Raw genomic sequence first — 20,394 nt, 5'->3', positions numbered from 1 at the left:
TCATATCATACCATCCATTATCCATTTTGCTAAAACATATGATGTAACGACAACTTCACATACCCTAGCTATGAGAATCACGTAAACGCATTTACCAACGTTTTGATAGAAATCCACGATAAAAGAATAACAAAGTTCAGACTTGTCAATCACAACGAGAAAACACATCCAACCACCTTACATTCGAGATTTTGCTAGAAGTCTATGATAAACAGATTACCCACTTCACACCATAACCAATCCCTATGAGAATCATATCCAAACATGCTACCCATCATTTTACTAACGCTATTTTCACACAATAACTAATCACTTCGAGAATCACATCACATTGCATCCAACGTTTTGTTCAAAATCCAAGTTAAAGCGATGACTTATTTACACATTATGATCAGTCCCTGTGAGAATCGTGTGAAAGCACTCATCCAATGAATTAGCCAGATGAACACCCCTACACAAACCATTATTTTATCTGGAAGATATGCTAACCTTAGTAGGTCTAGAAGAATTGGGTACGAATTGTCATGACTTGATAGCTCAAACAACCTTCAACCTTTCAGAACATTTTGCTGGCAAATAAACACAATCGGTGTCTATGTACGTATAAAAGAAGGAACTATACAGATTAGTTAAAACCCTTATGTTGTAGATTTACAATTACAGTGCTACAGTATTACCTTAAAATGACAACATAATTTGATAGGGCTGTATGCTGAAACTGGAAAATTGTTAGAAACAAAATTTGCCTAATTGAAATTTTACAGTATGTCTTAAAATAAATATTGTTAAAGCAGTACCCCCAGTGAGTTCTTTGAATCCAATCACCACCAAAGTCACTCTTTGTTTGAAATGAAACGAGGTCAAAAGATAACCACTGAATCTGTCTGAAGAAGCAGTTATTGCACGCTGGACAATATAGTTTAATCCAAAAACGTTCTTTTAAATAAAGTCGTAACTTCAACAAATAAACAGAATGTGAATAAATAGTAGTAATCAACAATAGTTATCTTGGACTACTTGAACATTTGAACCTCTACAAACTGTTCATCGTGTAGAGAAGACAATTACACCGACAAATCTCATTAAACCTAATCCCGATGATAGAGAAGGGGCAGAAAAACATACACTGTTATTATCTCAAAGTGAATTGGGGGTAAGAATCTCTAGAGCTTTGGCACATTAGTTTTACATCAGTCATAACTCCATCATTCAATACTGAAATTATAGTTTATCTAGTTTTAAGGAGTGGTAAAATAAACAAATGTCCGTACAAATAATGTTTCCAAAGTTGTAGAAACAATACCCTAGGGAACAGAAATCTCCAAACATTTTAAAAATCTTCAAATTCATTCACCACACACCATCTAGTAGGCACAAATCAGACACATCTTAGACAAATCAGATCCAATGAAATGCGAAGCATTAAATTTTATCCCACAACATGGCAAAAATATCCCATACATGCCATTATCAATCAGATTTACTTTAATCAACCTCAGAATTTTGTTATTTGCTCTGCATCCTATCAGAAGTATATACATGATCATTAACACAAATTTTCACAGAACCTCCACACTGTCACATTTGTTTCATTTAAATTTATCTTAGTAGTGTAAAGTGTGTCATAATGGTAGTTTGAAAATTGTGATGATAGTAGAATATGTAATGTGTTTGTTGTAAGGTATTTTAAACTTTCAATGCGATTTTTGCATATATGGTCATTTAAAACATATATCAGGGTGAGTATTATAATCGTTGTAGGTTAACTGAAAGGTTATAGGCTCAACTGAAAGTTAAAATGAATCGTTTAACTTAGTTCGTCCCAAACTATGTAAAACATTTTTTTACTGTAGTTTACATTACATTACATTACATTACTTCACATGGTGAAAAAAAACACGGGATTCCTACAGCTAACCGAATTCTATCTGTATGAAAGAAACTCGAGTAGAATTATTGAAAGTAATTGGGAATCGGTGTAGGTCGATATGTTATTTTATATAAAAGGTTAGTCAGGCGAGTCGACGCCATCCGACCAGGGTACTTTTCAATTTGGTACAAAAATAGAGAGCATTTTGAATAGTGCTTTGGCAAGAACAAAGGTTGGGATGGTGAATGGTTAGCGGAGCTTGCGCGCTGGCCGATCGATCGCCCCACCCTAACATACCGGGCATACACGAGGCGGGCTGGGGACAAAATGTGGGCAACGAGACCAAATATCAGCTGATACTTATACACGGAGTAAACTGGGGACAAAATGTGGGGAACGATAACAAATACCAGCTGATACTTATACACGGAGTGAACTGGGGACAAAATGTGGACGACGAGAACAAAAATCAGCTGATACTAAGAGGAGTGAACTGGGGACAAAATGTGGACGACGAGAACAAATATCAGCTGATACTTATACATTGAGTGAACTGGGGACAAAATGTGGGGAACGAGACAAAATATCAGCTGATACCTATACACGGAGTGAACTGGGGACAAAATGTGGGCAACGAGACCAAATATCAGCTGATACACGTAGTGAAGTGGGAACTCAATGTGAGGGACGAGACAAAATATCAGCTGATACTTATAAACGGAGAGAACTGGGGACTAAATGTGGACGACGAGAACAAATATCAGCTGATACTAATAAACGGAGGGGACTGGGGACAAAAATGTGAGGGACGAAACCAAAATATCAGCTGATACTAATACTCGGGGCAAACTGGGAACAAAATACGGATAATGTGGCCAAAAATCAGCAAATATGTAACCTGTTTGTTCATGAATTATAAGATAATTTCTTGTGTATCTGGTTGAAGTCTGTCAAAACAGATTCCGAACCCCCGAATGGTCACTAGAGTACACAGCAAGCTATACTGGCAATAGCTTGAATTTTGAATAGGTAAGAGAACCGTTTCCCTCAGAAAGACAAAAATGCGTAAAATATATAGTAATTAAACCTGAATACTTCTTTGGATAAAAACGATACTAAAGAAAGTTCAATACTGGTTCAAGTATTATGTATTCTCTAGAGCCATATATTCTTGTTAAACACTTAAGATATTGTACACAGTTTTAGGACTGAAGAATACAAAGGACTGAACAATGAGTGTAATAAATGGAAGCCCAACCGAGAGGAACTAGAATGACAATGTGGTAACACGTTTACCAAGACAAGGGAAACGTCTGAATCGGGAAGTAAACCCACATAGGCCTGAATACTAAATCAGACTGAATCAGTAAGTCTTTGGTATACAAAGAGTGTTCTGGATCGAAAAATGTCAACTTTGAACACGAAATACATCGTCGTGGTGTTAAATTAGTTGACTTTTGTTTTGGTGTTAATTTCGGATATGGTTGAAGTTTATATAAATAATTAACTCCTAAAAGTATTTCCGTCTTGTTTTTCTATTGTATACCAAAAGCTGTTGAAAGCAAAACCTATTACTCCGTCAAACGAATTAATAAATTCAAATACGTAAACTCTGTCTAGATGTCAATAAAGGGTAGATGTCAGTGTTTTTATAGTGAAACGGCAATAAACACTAAAAATGTTTGATGCAGATTCAACATCGAAAAAATCTGTGAACGAATCTTAAGGGAGAATAATTTGTTTACAGTTCTTCTGTAATATTTGTCCAGCAACATATTCTGTAACATTTATTCTGTATACTGTACATTTAATCCCCCGGAATGATATGTTTACTACGACTGTGGCTAAAAATATTCTACAAAAGGATCAGCTGTTAATTACAATTCACATGTAAACCTGTCATAAAGAAATTCAGCCTATATTTTGAAAAGAATTCTAGAAAAATCAAATACTGGGAGTACTTAAAGTGAATTAAATAGTTTAAGCCTAAATAATAGTGCAGCAACAACGTCACATTAACCAAAATTTCATATTGTTCCTCGCAAATTTCCAATGCTTGAACTTGTATCGAAAAGGGCCACTTTAGGACCTAGTGGTAACTTGGAAACGAATTTTGGCAGCTATCATACTCCTAGTTAAAACAGGTAACTCACAAACTGTGGACCTATGTAAGCACTGTATATGTATGTTCTCAGAGTTATTCAACTGTGGCATTGGTTTCCCTTTGAGCAAAAATCTAGTCACGAATTGCTTAGCATTCTTCAAACGTTGTCCAACTTAAGGAATCAAGCCACTGGGTACCAAGTAGGCAATGCTTTCTGGATTTATGTTAAGTTTTCAATATTTCGACTTGTTCATTTGTACATTCATATTTTTTCAAAATGTTCAATCGTTGATAAAATGCTTCCATAAATTTGTTTCAAAATATAGATAGTAAACAAAAATCTTTCAACTCCAAACATGTAAACAATAAAATTTTTAATCTCATCACGATTATCAGGCTGCAAAGTTAAATCAAATACAATAAATAGTACGATTGAGCCCAGATAACACATGGACTATATCTCTACCCCAAAAATTTAACAACATAAAATAGTTTTTATTAGATAATTTTCCTTACCAACCAGATAAACTACAACGTGTCATTATTTTACTAGCCGCAATAACCTTGGTTTCCTATTTTATTAAGAAGGGATTTTTCAAACTTTCAATATTTTTCAAACTCTTTCTCTTTCCACGTGGTTTTAGGATAGCAACAAGTATTTTAAAACAAAGTTATTTTAAAATATCAAACAAACTTAGGATATTATTTCTGAAATCCACGTATAGAAAATATAGGGGTTTGTTTCACAAATAAAAGCCAGTCAACCCCGAGTTTGAGCGAACTAATTTCCTAAACCTTGTTTTGAATGATAAAAATACCGTTGTCCAGGCAGAGTTAAAACTACCTCTGATAGTCAACAGTTTCCAATTTTCAGTTGGATTGAGTTAAATAAAGTGGATATCATTATGTGGAGTTCGTTACTTAAAATCACACTCAAATAAAACAACTTTTTAGATTTAATAATAAAAAATCAATTATTTCGATTTATTTTCGTGAATAGATATTTATGGATCGTTTACAGGTTAGTTTAGCCTTTCCCAACGTAGGCCTATAAATATACTAATTTACTTTTTTAAATAACCTTCGAACTATCTAGAATAATATGATTTCAAATAGATTTGTCCTTTTTGTATTACAAAAATCGTATGGTTTTGAAAACTGTATATAAAAATCAATTAATTGTTATAATTTATTTCAATGACTCATTAACTAATTTATTAATTGGCACTTTGTAGTATTCAATTGAACAAAAATTATTTGTTTCACTTAATTTAACTTTATCATTAATTGCTGGCATTTTAGCATTGTTGAGCTAACGTTTGATTTTCTTCAAAAAGATTTAACATTGGGACACAGTAGGTCTGCAAGGGGGTACGTATGTGCAAGTTAAGCTCCGTGTTTAAATTATTTTGTGTTTTATGTAATTTGTTGTGTGTGTCATAGTGTAGGTTGGCAAACATTGGGTGAACCGTATTTGATTTAAACAAGTTCAGCATAAGTTATTCAATAATTTACTTAACACCATAAGGATCTCGGTTATGTAAGTTATGTAAAACGTGATAAGTGTTGTCCTTTTGTATAATTTAATTAAGCAAATGTCTAACATTCTGAAAACTGGAAAATAAGTTTCCACAATCACAAACACACAGCACCAAAGACTCCATTCATACCTCGAACGAATAAACTTCGCCCTAACGAAATCCAGCATCAACAGAAACGCAAGCACCAAAGACCATAAAACCATTTCAATTAAACATACCATCATGACTATAATTTATTTGTACATAGGTAAATCTAAAATATACTAGCAACATTCTCTATTGCATAGCATTATTTGTACATTCTTTTTTAAGTTGTTTACCTTTAATTTCAAAACAACTGGTAATGTTAAACTAGTTCTTAAAGCGATTGCCAAAACGACTATACCTGAGAATCGTTTGGCAGTATTATTTAGCTTTGCAAATTCAGTTGTCAGCATCTAATTAAAATTGAGCTGATATGCTGTAAAATTGAGTAACCACTTTCCCTTTAGCTGGAAATGTTTTGCCTTGGGATTGAACTTTTATGACGAGTAGTGAACGATAATTTTCATCACAATGCAAATAATCACACAGAGCTTATTGGTTTTAATTAATAAAACAATACCTGATTGTCTAGTAATTCTCTTTCAAGTTTCATACTATAGTTACACAATCGATTTAAAGGTCAGCTGACACAGATGTTTTTGGTAGTAAAATTATATACTCTCCTGTTGAGCTGAAGGAAAACTTCGTTTGTTTAGGAAAGGAAAAAGTTTGTTTTGGATAGGCAAAAGTTTGTTTTGGAACAGGCAAAAGTAATGTTTAGGACAGGTAACAGTTTGTTTTGCAATAGGCAAAAGCGATATTTAGTTTAATAACAGTTTAATAACAGTTAGGCGGTAACAGTTTGTTTGGAACAGGCAAAAGTAATGTTTAGGACAGGTAACAGTTTTTTTAGAACAGGCAAAAGTAATGTTTAGGTCAGGTAACAGTTTGTTTGGAACAGGCAAAAAACATGTTAAGTACAGGTAACAGTTTGTTTGGTACAGGGAAATATTTGTTTGAAACAGGCAAAAGTAATGTTTAGGACAGGCAAAACTTAATGTTATAGAATGGAAAACTACGATTTTCGTAAAGCTCAGCTGTACGTATATGACATATTTCCGTATACTGATGTAAACGATTTTTAAAACTAAACAGATTTTGACACCAGGAAACCGGTAAGTCCTAAAACCCCTCCAGTAAAGAACATCCAAAGTTATGAATCCATTTTGCAGTTTATTTTAAACTTGTAAGGTTAACATGGACAGTTCAATACTCGGGTAGAAGTGGACTTTTTGTCCCGTCACGTTTTACCCGGATGTACATTGGAAACGTCCCAGGTAGAGTTGGTTTTGTGGTAGACACTATCTAAATGTAAATTTCCAACGTCGCCGTGGGTCAATTGGTTTATCCACAATATAAATACTGAAGGTGATTGCTTTTGGTCCCGAAATTTCGGAAATAAAATATAGAAACATAAAAATATATAAGTTGAAAATTATAGGTTATCAATTCGCTTCAAGAGCTGGGTAGCTTATAGAGATCTAGTACTCAAAGGGCTGTTTAGATTATGAGAAACTTAAGTACCACAAAGTCAATAGTTCAAAATTTGAACAAGCTGTCTTTGCTGTTGGTTTTATAGTATATAGTGGTCCTGATTTAAAAAAATGACTGATTGAAGTTAGGAAAAAACCTAAATGAGGCATATAACCTATATTGCATTGATCTTACATTTATATTTAGATGCGATTTAGCTGGTCACAATCTCAACTCAAAATGACACAGTGCGTTGGATCGTAGTCGAGTCAGCTCAATAGTTTATTTGGCCTTAGATTATGACTCAAATTCAAAAGATATGTTTTCGGGTAACTTTTTATAAGTCCAAGGTATAATGCAAATATATGTCCAAAAATATATTCGTTATGCCAAAATAAAATCGGTATACGTTCCTTCAATTATTTGTTAAAAATAATATAAACATTAATTAGTTTTTTATTATGATAACGATGAGTGTGTATGCATTTTATAATCTAACATGTACTGAACTATGAACTCCCAATCGATCAAATCGTTGTACTCGTGTCGCCGGTCACGAAATCACAAAACACAAACATCCGTTGCGAATGTTGGGAAACAGTTTTTATCGAGCAATGATTACCTTTACAAATGACAGAATTACCATTTGCACGGAAACCGACAAAGACCATTAGAGTCCCCAACGCAAGGTCGGTTGGCAGCGCTGAGTCTCATTATTGTATTTATTATTCACGTGACATCGAGTGCGGTGGTAACTACAGCGATACAACCGGCCTCAACGCTCAACGTGTTGACAGTAAGTGTCCTCGTCAAGACTTTATCGACGAGACTGTCCAAGACCTTGGTGCTAGAGTCGAGAGGCCTTGTTGATTCTCACACTTCAATATGTCGCTACAAGAAGGGGTTGTCGAAGTCGTGGACGTGTTGAATCTGAGTTGAATGGAGAAGTTGGTTGTACAACATATTTGAACGTTTCCTTTACGTGTGAGAACGCTGTTGGTATTTTTTCTGCAAGAGAATGGTCCTAACAGTTCTTGCTGATATTTTGTAAGAGTATCATTAATTGATGGTCCCAATGCTAAAATGTGGCTAGGTTCAGGTTTCAAACCCTCAGCCTCCAGATTTGAAGGAGAAACCAAGTTCAAACCCGAGGGTTTTATATGTCCCACCTTTACATCCTAGGGTGCTAGGTTTTAGTGCAGAACTGTTTTAAACGTTACTCCAGGCTATTCAAAGGGTCACGGCATTATCACATTGATAAAATCCATTAGTGAAAGGCGGGATTTGAACTCGGGACCTTAGGTTCCGAAGCCCCGAGCTCTGCCACTAGACCAACTCGCTCTCCCTATAGAAAAGTATCAACTGGTGGGCGTGTTAAGAGCTGAATCAAACTTTGCAATATTTTTCATTGCTCGTGAGTAATCAAATGTCCAATTTCCTAACAAAATCAATATAAAATATATCGGTTCCATATTTCAAAACATTTGCAATACTCATCATTATACTATCTGCTGCAATCATATTTAATTTCACATTGATTTCATTTGACAAAATGAAAAATTAAATCCAAATTTACTAAACGCCAATTTTACATCTCAGAGAAAACGCTAAAGAAAAGCGGCACACAGATAAGTTTACAAGGGGAATAAGTGAAGGAGAATAAACTTTTAACAATGCAGAAAACTTGATTGGCCCAATGAGTGGAGCAAAGATAAAAATGGAGGGAAAATAAGAGGGAAGAACGGAAGAGGAAATCTGAGAGGCGATTAGCGGATGAAACTCATCACTGCAACTCGACTGTGCAACTTTAACTCTCCGCTCGCCGCTCACAATATTTCCCTCAACACTTTTACAGTTTGCATGTTTACCATTGAACATTTTCCCACTACTAGCGATTGTTTACGTTGTGCACTAAAATGTCGACAAGTAAAATTAATCAGCGAAGGAATGTGTGTCTGCATAATCTGAATTTTAGAGGCGACCGATTTTGGCCGCAAATAACTCGTCTACCACCAGGGTTATTTTTATGTTGTCACAATATTTTTAAATTTTAAAGTATCACATAACTTATGTCAAAGCCTTTAACAAAATGTTCTACTAGGTAGAGATTGAAATTAGTGCCAAAGTTAATACAAAACTCATTGACATAATAAGTTTACGATTTAAGTTTAACATTATTAGTTCATTTTGTGAGAAGGATCTTTTAACTCAATCCCAAACACAAGCCATTAAAAAATATAAACAAATTTGGAATTTCGTCACATTTCAGTCACAAGTCTTCTTTTGCACTACCGTATCTACTCATCCAGCGCAGTTCCGACGCAGGTCTGTAGGCTAGAAAAGGGTTTTGAAATTTACTGTACTGTAGAGGGCGTTATGGAAAATCATCCTTAGTCCTTGGTATCCGTGAGACTGTAGTTAGAGTGCAAAACTCCTGCCCTGAGGGGCGGGGTTCAAGCCATATCAATCACCAATGGCTTTTAACTATATGATAATGCTATGACCCTGTGATTCGGAATCCACCATAAGCTTCTTAGGCATGTTAAGCAAGGGACTTTGGTACCCGAGGACCAGGGTTCGAATCTTGCCAATCACCAATGGATTTAATACATGTAATAATGCCACAACCCTCTATGGATAGCCTGAAGAAATGAGCAAAATGGTTCCGGTGAGCCTAGTGTTCTAGGATGTAAAATCTGGAGAAAAAAACAGTCTAGAAAACACAAATTATGGTCCTTTCAGGTTAGGAGAGCTTCCATATTCAAGAACTTCCTTCACTAAAATCCGTACAACTATTATTCAATTTGATTGGACCAAAATTTACAAAAGTAACATGACATTGTAAAATTTACAAAATTATGAGTTTTAGAACCAACTCTAATAATCAAATGTAATATTTTACTGAACTCAATCTTGTCCATTAAATTTTCGAACTTGCTTATCAGAGGGGCTTATCAAGCGCGTGTTCTATGTAGGAACGCAGAGGGATTCAGTGTACAAGATGAACCAATTCAACATATCACTGTTACTCCACGGCCCATGGGAAATCTCATGTTAAGCATCAAGATACCAAGCCTTCTAAACTGGTAACTCTCGTATCTGATGTCTAATAATGAAAGTTGATCCGTATTGCCAATTCATTTTCAACAGTTTGGAGTTATTTCTTGATTCATCCTGGCGTTATTTGGGTCTTTTTCAGAAGAGGGCCGCCACAATTTAAACTGTGGAAAAGCCACCGTTTTAGGTGATTTAGGTTAAGTGGTTAGTTTTTTGGATTTATTCCTGTTCAGTAAATAAAAAAAAATGTGAGTAGCTATAAACTAACCTAACCTAACCCAACCCAACCTAAAATGTGGTTATTCCACAGTTTAAAAGGTGGCAGCACTCTTCTGAAAAAAGAACCCGTTATTTTCAAGGATATAAGATTATACGGTTTCCACTAGCATAATATATATATACACCTTATTTTTTTCAATAGATGTTTTAATTTATCTAAGGCGATAAATATAATTTAAAAATACACAAGGGTCAAATCAGAAGTATGAAAGAATGACTAAAAGAGAAAGAAAATCACATGACTGTTTAGTTTATTGCTAGTAGTTGTGTTTTGTTTTATATTTTTGATCATTATAGAAAAATATTCTGTAACAATAATGGAGAAACTATATTTACACAGAACACACCAGATAGCAAGTCTAGAATGACAATTTTAAAGACAATTTCTCGACGCCTATCATAACTCTTCGTGCGGATAAGTAGGCAGATTCATGGCTTATTACCTAATAGTGTTCCGTGATTCAGTGGTGTCAGCGTTTTAATGCTGAGATGAGCTACGGCAATCAATACCTAACACTGTAAATCACCTTGTGTGAAACAGCTGGCTATAGTTTATGTTTATAAGATCAGCTGTTCCCACTTAAATATTTATTTACCGGCACAAACAATTTTAGGAAAATTTCCCTATAGACATCTTTGACAGCTGCTTATCACCGATGATGTTCTATAAAACCTCGACATTGCATAAATTCCCGTAGTTTTGTGTTATCTGAGTACGTTTTTTATTTGTATGATTAACTATTACTAACCTGCATTAAGACTACATTGATTTAGGTTTGTTGATTTTATAATTTGTTATGTTTGAATTTGTTTTGCTTTACCTGACGAACTATATTTCACTCAAATCTCTTAGCAGTAATCGGAATTTGCATACGTGCTTCCACGTTGTCCTGTTCCACTGAACTAGTTGGGTTGGAAGCGATTTGCTAAAATGGAGGCCCTAATCAGGTCATATAGTACACCCAGTGAAGATGGGTTGTACAGTTGACTTAATTTTTTTCAATTCAGCTCAGCTCAGTTAAAAAATCCTATTTTATGTCACAAGAAACTATTTGAGCCACTGGAATTGCACGCGTATACCATGAAAAGTAGACAGAAGCAAAATAATTTTTGAATAAAAAAGGGTGACCGCCTCTTTCCCCCCTGAATTTGCCCTTCTACATAGTCTTCGGGTTTGAAACGAATCCAGCAAAGGAAGAAGTAATCCTTTACAGAAGATTTAGTTGCGGGCACCAGGATCCGAACCCATGACACCATTGTCATTGATTTAAGTCCATCTCGCAGTTGACTCGCCTAATGGCAACTATTACGTAATGGCTCCCAAAAAGCTTTAATAATCGGCCTTAACATTGAAAATTCAATAATCTTATTTGGAAAAACATTCACCATCCATATCTTTGCATTATATATCATCAACTAGTAAAACGTTTTTGAAATGTACGCTTGGGAAAGTGGTCACTCACACCTACACTACGCTATAAGCTCCGTTAGAAAGCCAGAGTACTTACCGCCATAGTTGGGCCTTACTCGTTTGTCATAAGAGACACTGAAGGAGTCCAAGATGGCGGAGATGTTGACGTCCCCCAGCATACTACCCCCGCCAGTCCTGCAACATAGAGACGAGTCATTCCCACAGATACGGGAAATTGGGGACAAAGGTTGGCAAGCATGCCGGCCTCTCTACTGAAAGCCAGGCAATAAGCAGGCAAAATTGTGCGATGGTTATGAATACTGAAGTTTGGAGTTTGTGATCTGTAGAATCACATGAGTATCTGGGCAGCCTATTGTGAAGATTGAGTCCGTGTCCTTACAATTAGGCCGGATATTATAACAGAATAAATGGTACTTTGGTATTATACCACACCGATAAATCGACTTCCAGATAAGATTATAATTAGTTTTATAGCAAAATCTTCACAACCTAACCTAACCAAACCTAACCTTACCTAAAGCCATAGACAAAAATAATTACATATATACCGTCAGCTGTTCCGCGGTTACTATAGGTTCTGGCACACACCCCTGGGAGCGCCGTGTAGTTACGGCGTACGCGCTACGTAACTACTCGGAGCTCCCAGCGATGTGCGCCAGAACCTATGGTAACCATGGTAACCACAGCACGACTGACAGTCTATATTTAATTCTTTTTGTCTATGCTAAAACATAGTCCACCCTTAGGCTAGGTTAGGTTATAATTATTAGGTGTGGTCGGTATAATACCAAAGTACCGAATAAACTATTAGATAAACAACAGTATCGCATTTATATTTATCTACAGAAAATTACTTGGCGTTATTGAGCTCTCTGATACCTTTTATATCGTGGCAATGCAGTAATAATTACTAAGGACTAGACGTTTCACCGTTTAGTTAGTTTCGTGATGTTTCAGTCCAGGGAGTCGAAACCCAACCGGACTGAGGCTGTTCCAGGACCAAGTCCTTGGAACAATGTCCGACTAGGACACGGACCCAAACTTTGGTTCACCATAGGCTGTGCAGCACTATAACGTCATAGAGTGCTTAATCGACTGTGTGCTTCCCTCAGAGGTTTAGATTTTTCAAGGGGGAGCAAAAAATAGTGGGGTGTCACATAAAAAGTCATACCCTCAATTTATGACATAAAAAAGTATAAAAGTCAAATATTGCCACAAGCATACCAATTTGGTAGTTCGGTAAGTTTATTCTTATTTTATTGCTACAGTGGGAAATACTATGCTGATTCTAGCACACCTGTTCTACTTTAACTATATGAAATTTCGACTTCAGTATTTATAGCCAACTAATTAATAATGTACGTTACGAAGGTAAAGAAATTGGAAATTTTGTTTTTAAGTTGAATTTGCTCTTGGTTAAAACTAGGTTGTTTAGTATTATATTCAATTCCTTTAAGAAGTGTGTTTGCATTAGTGGGGTCATTGTTATTAATGTAGGTGGATAAAGTAGCTAAAAACGTAATGTTGATTCACAGCTCGTGTTAAACATGTGTAGTTCCTGATAATTTGATCCTTTCGTTTGTAATATATTTATAAATAATTTTCTGTGATAAGTCATACCTAAGCTTTCAAAAATTGAAAATAATTAAGTAAAATATTATTACACTTATTTTTAAGAAATTAAATTACAGTTGTGCGAAAGTCATATTTTTTCCAAATATATTTACTGTGTTCGCTTAATTTAATTATGATATTTGTTAGTCTTGTATTAGTACGTGCAACAAACCTTTAATACAATTAATTTGAGTTCACTTTCAATTTATTCCATTAAACTTTGGCTAAATGCTATTAAAAATGTATTCTATGCTCGATTTAAATTTTAATTCTGTGATTTAAAACTAGTTTTTAAAGAATTATGTATAAACTGCAGCAAGTTCAGTGAAACTTCATAGTGCATAAAAAATAAATATGCAATGTACTCTACTAAGAAATGCAAAGTTTAAAAGTGAACATTCTCTTCTAACAGGCATATTATTTCTGCAGCTGAACTCAAGATGCTTATTTTAGAGTAAATATAATTGTTGCACACAAGACCTATTTAAAGGTAGAATGAATGTTTGACCCATGGGTTCTAGTTCAAATCCAACTAAAAGCGAGTATTTAGAAAAGCTAATCACATCAAACGTTCATCCTTGAGCTAAAGAAGCTATCAGCATGCTTCTTTTTGCACTCGCAATGCAATGTCTATGATTAAAATGCATATAAATCTAAAAATTACAATATTTATAGTAAATAAAGAAAGTCTCAACAATTTGCGTTTGATTTTTATGTTTCTAATGGCATAGAAAAAAGAAACTTCAATATACTATCTCAACCTATTAAGCCAAAATCTAGTTGTTGATAGCTATAAAGCCACTCATGAGCTCAAAAAGCTAAATAGAGCATAAAAATACTTAATTTCATATCGATACAACTTTTTAATTGAAAAAAAAATATCCATCTAAAAACATGTGACATATTTACTAAACTCTATAAACATTTTTATACATCCATAATATCACGTCAGTAGAATTTTGTTAAGTGTGAAGTGTAAAGTCAAAATTCAGGATGATTTCCAGTCAACATTAATGTTGACCATCATTTAGCAGGTTATAGCCGAATTAATGGTGTAAATTCAACCTTTTTTACAACTAACTGATACAAGTACCCAATGCTATTTCTAAAATACTTGTATTTTTTAGTTTTACACATCAGGCAAACATAGAACGCAATTTTAATCCTTAATGTCGTTATGGTTAATGATTGTTTACTATGTAGTTTCTTGCAAACCATGCTCAACAATGGTGAGTTCATCGGCAAATCAGCAACACAATACAACAATACACAATAGGTTATCTGCGACTGCCGACCACTGTCCCTAGGCACTAAAACTTTATTTCTCTTCACCCCCCACTATACTCTACCCCACATCAACTCCCCACACACTCTTTGTTATACACATTGACTGTACACATCCTATACACAATGTATAGACCTTCTCTATACCACTGTATTTATTGTATATTTAGAAAGACAAACTATTAATATTTTAAGTTTAGAACAAATTTCATATAATTATAAGAATTTTAATTCAACATTTAATGTAGTTTTGATAATGTTTTCTACCTATATATTTTGAAATCCAAGAAGAATATTTTACTACATCAAAAAAAAACATTCAAAATACAGTAAGTTTACTATATTTGTACATACTTTGAGTAACTATAGGTCCCAAAAGTTCTTTTATTTTGAAAGTCTTTAAGACGTTACTCCCCACTGCAGATTAAAATTTTTAAAAGAAAGAAATAGCGTAAATAATGTCTTATTGTAGGCTATATTAAGGCAATTTGAAAGGGTTGAGTTTTAACATCTGCTAAACAAAGATTTTTTTTTATTTTAGGTTACTTCACCATTTTAACTTAAATCAAAACGTTCACCAACCAAGATAATTAAAACACATTACAATAAATTAAATCATAAAATTTTGAAACCAATTTTAAGAGATCTGTTCAAGTCAAATGGGGATGTAAAACGTAATTTTTGTTTACTAAGACAAAATTAATCAATAAGTAAAATTTTAGCGGTCCAAAGTTTATACAGTTATTTTGTATCAATTCAGCCGTTTTACAATTTGTCCGTCTGTTGTAAATTAAAGGGGTTTTAAGGTATTAGTTAACGAAAGGAATTGATTATTTTCCCAAGTTGACGTAAAGGTTGTAGGCGAATGACGTGTGTTGCTGGACTGTCCGCAGGCAAACAATTAAAGGACTTTTGTATCCTGTTGGGCTACATTCATAATGTAACGCTTCCCTAGCTCCTCGCCTGCGCCAGCGACTGACCGAGTTGATCCCTTATTAAACAGCGTTCTCGTCTAAAGCTCACCTCAAACCCATGTAGCTGTCTTGTTCCGGAGGATTTACATGTTTCTGCAACCCGAAAGTAATGCCTTGCAGGTTTTTAAAATCTCCCATCAAGGTGACAGAGTCACTCGTAATCGAATAGTGAACATTATTTATTGCACATTAACTTATTTATAGTTTTGTAACTTTTAACTATCGATTATTAACTATTCAACTATTTAACCATCCAAATGAGAGTACTTATTCTGTAGTACTGAATTTGCTCAATAATGCTTATACAATTCAAAGAATAGGTTATTTTAAACCAAGACGTATGTATTGTAGCTGTCAATATGCCCTGTATTTGTGTGTGTTGTTATTTCAGAGCTTCATTTGGGACTTCTGTCCAATACCAATGAAATATGTAATATTAAATGTCCAACAGGTCCATGTATACTCACTAAGCAAACAACTCAATGATAATTTAATCACAAAATAATATCAAAGAGGTCTACCAAACAAATTAATATACTTTAACAAAAAAGTGAGATTATTGAAAAGCTGCAATAAACTAACTATCATGTTTAATATTTTGCACTTATTTAGGTTTCTACAGTAAGATTTTCAGACAGTTTTGTATTAGATCAAAATTCTTATATTGGAAGAAGTCTACAAATTTTTCGTCACACGTGGAATATACTTTTGTAGAACACGTTTCGACAACACACCGATAAAAAAACGAAGTATTGTTGTTCAACTCCATGTCCTCGTTTCGAAAAACCGACGCTTGTTTGGTTTAAATTGTACCATAAATTGAAATCACCCGCCTATATTACTCAAACAAGCGGTATAAAGATAAGTTAATGTGCGAAACACCGCGACAAGATCTGTGAAAGGATGCGACGTTTAAAGGACTAAGGAACATGCTACTACTAATGACGCCCTCTATTGACATCGTCTGCAGGATCCAACGCTCTTTTAATTATTCTAGACTCTAGATTTATTCCTTTATGCGTTTTATAAAATATCATCATGGAAATTTCAAATTCCTAAATGCTGACAAAGCCTGTGAAAAATACATTTCACTTTTAATAAAAATCTTTTGGGAGTCAAATTATATTTTTCAACTGATGAGTGCAATAAGAAATATTCTTTATGTTTTATGTAATTTTAAGTCCTAATACGTGATTTTATGACAAATACAACATCTATTGATTTAAGAGATTACAAAACAAACGAGAGACATTTAACATTTGCTGACATATTTACCATAATCTCCCTGAAAATATTGCAAATATGTGTGAAACACAAATTCTTAATAAGTCATTATCATCACTTCAGTATTATCTCCAATTTGGAACAATATTTCCAGCAAAACCCCAACCACATATTTATATGTAAACCAAACTAAACTACAGAATTTTTTTTTTTTTTTTTGTAAATATTGATACAACAACTACAGTAGGCATACTTCTTAAGACACGAATTCATGTGTTGTCTATATTGACACATATTGCATTTTCTATACTGCACACACCCAGTCAGTGACTGAAGCGTGCCCGTGTCTGCATCACGGGTCAGTAGGTCAAAGTGTGCGTGTCACGCTAACCGCGTGCCAGGGCCACAAAATCAATAACCGCGTGAATGAAACTCAACTGAGTGTCCTAGCACAACACCCCAGCCACTGACAACGAAATAAAAACCGTCCACTAATGGCGATGATGGCAGCGCACGCTCTTCTGTCAACTCCCTAACACGCCCGGCATTGCTTCAATGTTTTACGATGACGACAGGAACTAAAAACATTCTGGGTTTGGGATTTCCTTTTACATTACTTTCGTTTGTATTTACACATAAAAATGAATAAATATCTTAACAAAACACATATTTATTGTTTTATGATATCTATCACTTTAAGATCACCTTTTTTGCCAAACCATTTTAGATTATGCTCTGAAGGTACCTGAAACGAATATTTGTTAGTACTTTTACACAGCTGCCTACCAAATTCGAATCGCGATAAACGTTGAGTTTGCAATATACCGTTTTAAGTAACAGAGGTCAAACGATTTAAAACATAACTTTCAAAATAATTTATTGTTATTGTAGTTTCAAAACTTCTAATCAGACCATAAAGCTCCACTATTTACCGAAAATACCTAATATTTGCTACAATTTTTTAATAGAGAAAAATTACGTTTTATAATGTATTAGTTCCCTTCCATTGCTAACAGAGACAAAGTAAAAAGTATTGTTACTACTGTACTATAATCTATTCTGATTAACAAATAGTCTTATTTGACATAAATTAATGGTGTTTACCTAATTTTTATATTACTCCATTATGTGTGATTAATAAATATAGGATAAAACAGATCAATCTAAATAACTAGCCCTATCATAGACAAGAAAGTTATCCAAATACAGTAGCACCTCCTATACCACCTGGAACTTAATCTTCCGACCTAAACCTTGAATTTAGGCATTACATTTATTATTGGTGTATTGAATGTTCCAATCCCTTTTATGCATATATTTCAACTGAAAACTTACTTGGTATACACACAAAACATTTGTTATCTCTTTACAATAATAAAAACAAATCGTATCGCGTATACAAGCTTTTGTGTTCAGTCGGTAATAAGACTAATACGTCCTCGTGTAAATTAAAATTAAAAGCGGTGATTCCGCGAGCCCGCCTCATTAACTGGCTGATAATTGAACGACCTTTATTCATGCGGATTCCATCAACTCATTAGTGGTTATGCGATTCTGTAACTCGGGTCGAGTATTATCCACATGTGGAGAGTACTTGTACGGGAAAGTTAATTACTTAGTTGGAAATGTCACGAAGAGTTTGAAACTACTTCTGTTCAAACTAGTAGTGCAGGAGTATGTGTTTAATTGGTGCTTAAGTGATTAATGCTAACGAGGGTAGTATATTTTGTAATGACTAAATACAGTCTAAGCAAATAAGTATGGGATAATAAATATGCAAAATGTACCGTAACCGTATAAATATTTCCAATCCTAGATATACCTACATGACTTTAAGAGAGGATATATAGTGGTCTGAGTTTAATATAATTCTATTGATAAGGTATTTATTAGGGAAATATGTCGTATATTCTATTTTTGGAACAACTTGACGGATTCGCACTATGCTTAAGAGTGGAAATATCCCACCGCAGCAAACCTATTTGCCTGAATTGATACAATTAAATCAATTCAAATAACATTAGGTTTAACGAGTGCCTAGGTTTGCTGATACAAGGAAACTAATAAAGTGTGTTTTTTAGTAAAATATTAATAGCTTAGTATAAAATAAATAAATTTGCTAAGATTGATCAAAATACATCCATAAACAAGCAAACTACACCATTTTACAATATTTACTACGTAAACAATAACCGTACAAAAACACTTCACTATACTAAATTATTTGTATTTTTAAGCTCTTTAAATTGGTCTAGAGAGAAATTCTGTGTTTTTTATGGTCAAAAATTAGAAAAATCCATTTTCATCCCATTAAACTCCCCGTGAAACCCCGTTCCCATAGTCCTATCATGCTGGTTCAAGAACTCATTGAAATTTATCCTGCCTTACACCTTCAAATCAAATTTCAATAAAATTTAACAAAGATTACTCAAGTTATCGCGTTCACGGACACACACACATATACATAGGTAACTAGGTTCTGGGCTTAAGTCTTACCATGATTCATACGGTAACAGCTACTTCCCTATAAGGAAATTCGCTAAAAGCTACTTTCAAAATAAATAGGATCAACATTATTGCGAGTATACCATGGAAATATGTTTGCTCAACTGCATTTTATACCCTATTATAACTTAAATATGAAAATCGTATAGTTGAGATGTAATGGTTAGAATGTAGCAAATAGTCAACAGTAATGTTTACACAGTTTTCATGCTAGGTAAATATTATTTTAAAACCAGTATTATAATATTACTTTCCTTTTCCGACGTAACACTAGTGACCTACTTTAGAGCAGTGCAGGTGTTGATGATCGGCTACAGACCGTCTATCGCAGGCTGCTGTAGTCAAACGATATTTAGGTACCGGATTCCCTTGACCTAGTGGTCCCCGGGAAACTTCTATCTTTGAAAAAAATCAATGTACCTTAAATAATTCGAATTTCAACAAAAACTAAATTATTACTTACGAAAAAACAAATGGTTTGTAAAAGTTGTTTAACGATTTGTTCTTTTACATTGCCTACTAAGATTATGCATTACCATTGAATTCACTAGTGCATATTTACGATATTTTTGTTGAATTTAGTTTTACGATTGTTGAAAACAACGCACATCCCATGCAAACCTGATTGCCAGAAATGTCTTCTATGGCAACGAATCAAATATCTTAAACGTCAAAATAACTTAAAGCCCTTTTATCTTTTAAATGTACCCTAGGTACGTGTTTCGTAACTATTCCTGTGTTCACAGTGTAAATATTCTAACAATATTTGGTGGATCAAAGAAATGAAACTATTCGGCTGTCTTCTTACGAGTGTTATTCTCGTATTATTATCATACTATTAAAGTTATCTCTTAAGTTATTGAAATTGCAGTTACGGTAAGTATGAAAATCAAGGTACCTTTAATTAGTTTACTTTTGTCTATTTTGGTCAGAATTGTAATGTAATTAAATGT

At 34.1% G+C, this 20,394-nt stretch overlaps 1 protein-coding gene across 10 annotated transcripts in view; it reads right to left on the bottom strand.

The window, feature by feature from the left end:
- The window catches only part of LOC128995356 (gamma-aminobutyric acid receptor subunit beta-like), an 88,127-nt gene that overhangs the window by 34,556 nt on the left and 33,177 nt on the right, over positions 1-20,394 (bottom strand). For 6 of the 10 annotated variants that reach the window (XM_054420349.1, XM_054420346.1, XM_054420348.1 and 3 more), the window contains exon 2: positions 11,917-12,014. In XM_054420349.1, coding sequence (XP_054276324.1) covers positions 11,917-12,014 — 98 coding nt within the window. The remainder of the gene's footprint in view (positions 1-11,916; positions 12,015-20,394) is intronic. The other 4 variants (XM_054420352.1, XM_054420350.1, XM_054420351.1 and 1 more) reach the window with 1 other exon arrangement.

The sequence above is a fragment of the Macrosteles quadrilineatus genome, unplaced genomic scaffold (genome assembly GCF_028750875.1).
Source record: "Macrosteles quadrilineatus isolate MER2022 unplaced genomic scaffold, UCM_ALF_1.0 Scaffold_5__1_contigs__length_97177068, whole genome shotgun sequence".
In the NCBI taxonomy this organism is placed as follows: Eukaryota; Metazoa; Arthropoda; class Insecta; order Hemiptera; family Cicadellidae; genus Macrosteles; species Macrosteles quadrilineatus.
This window is presented reverse-complemented; position numbering and strand designations above follow the sequence as displayed.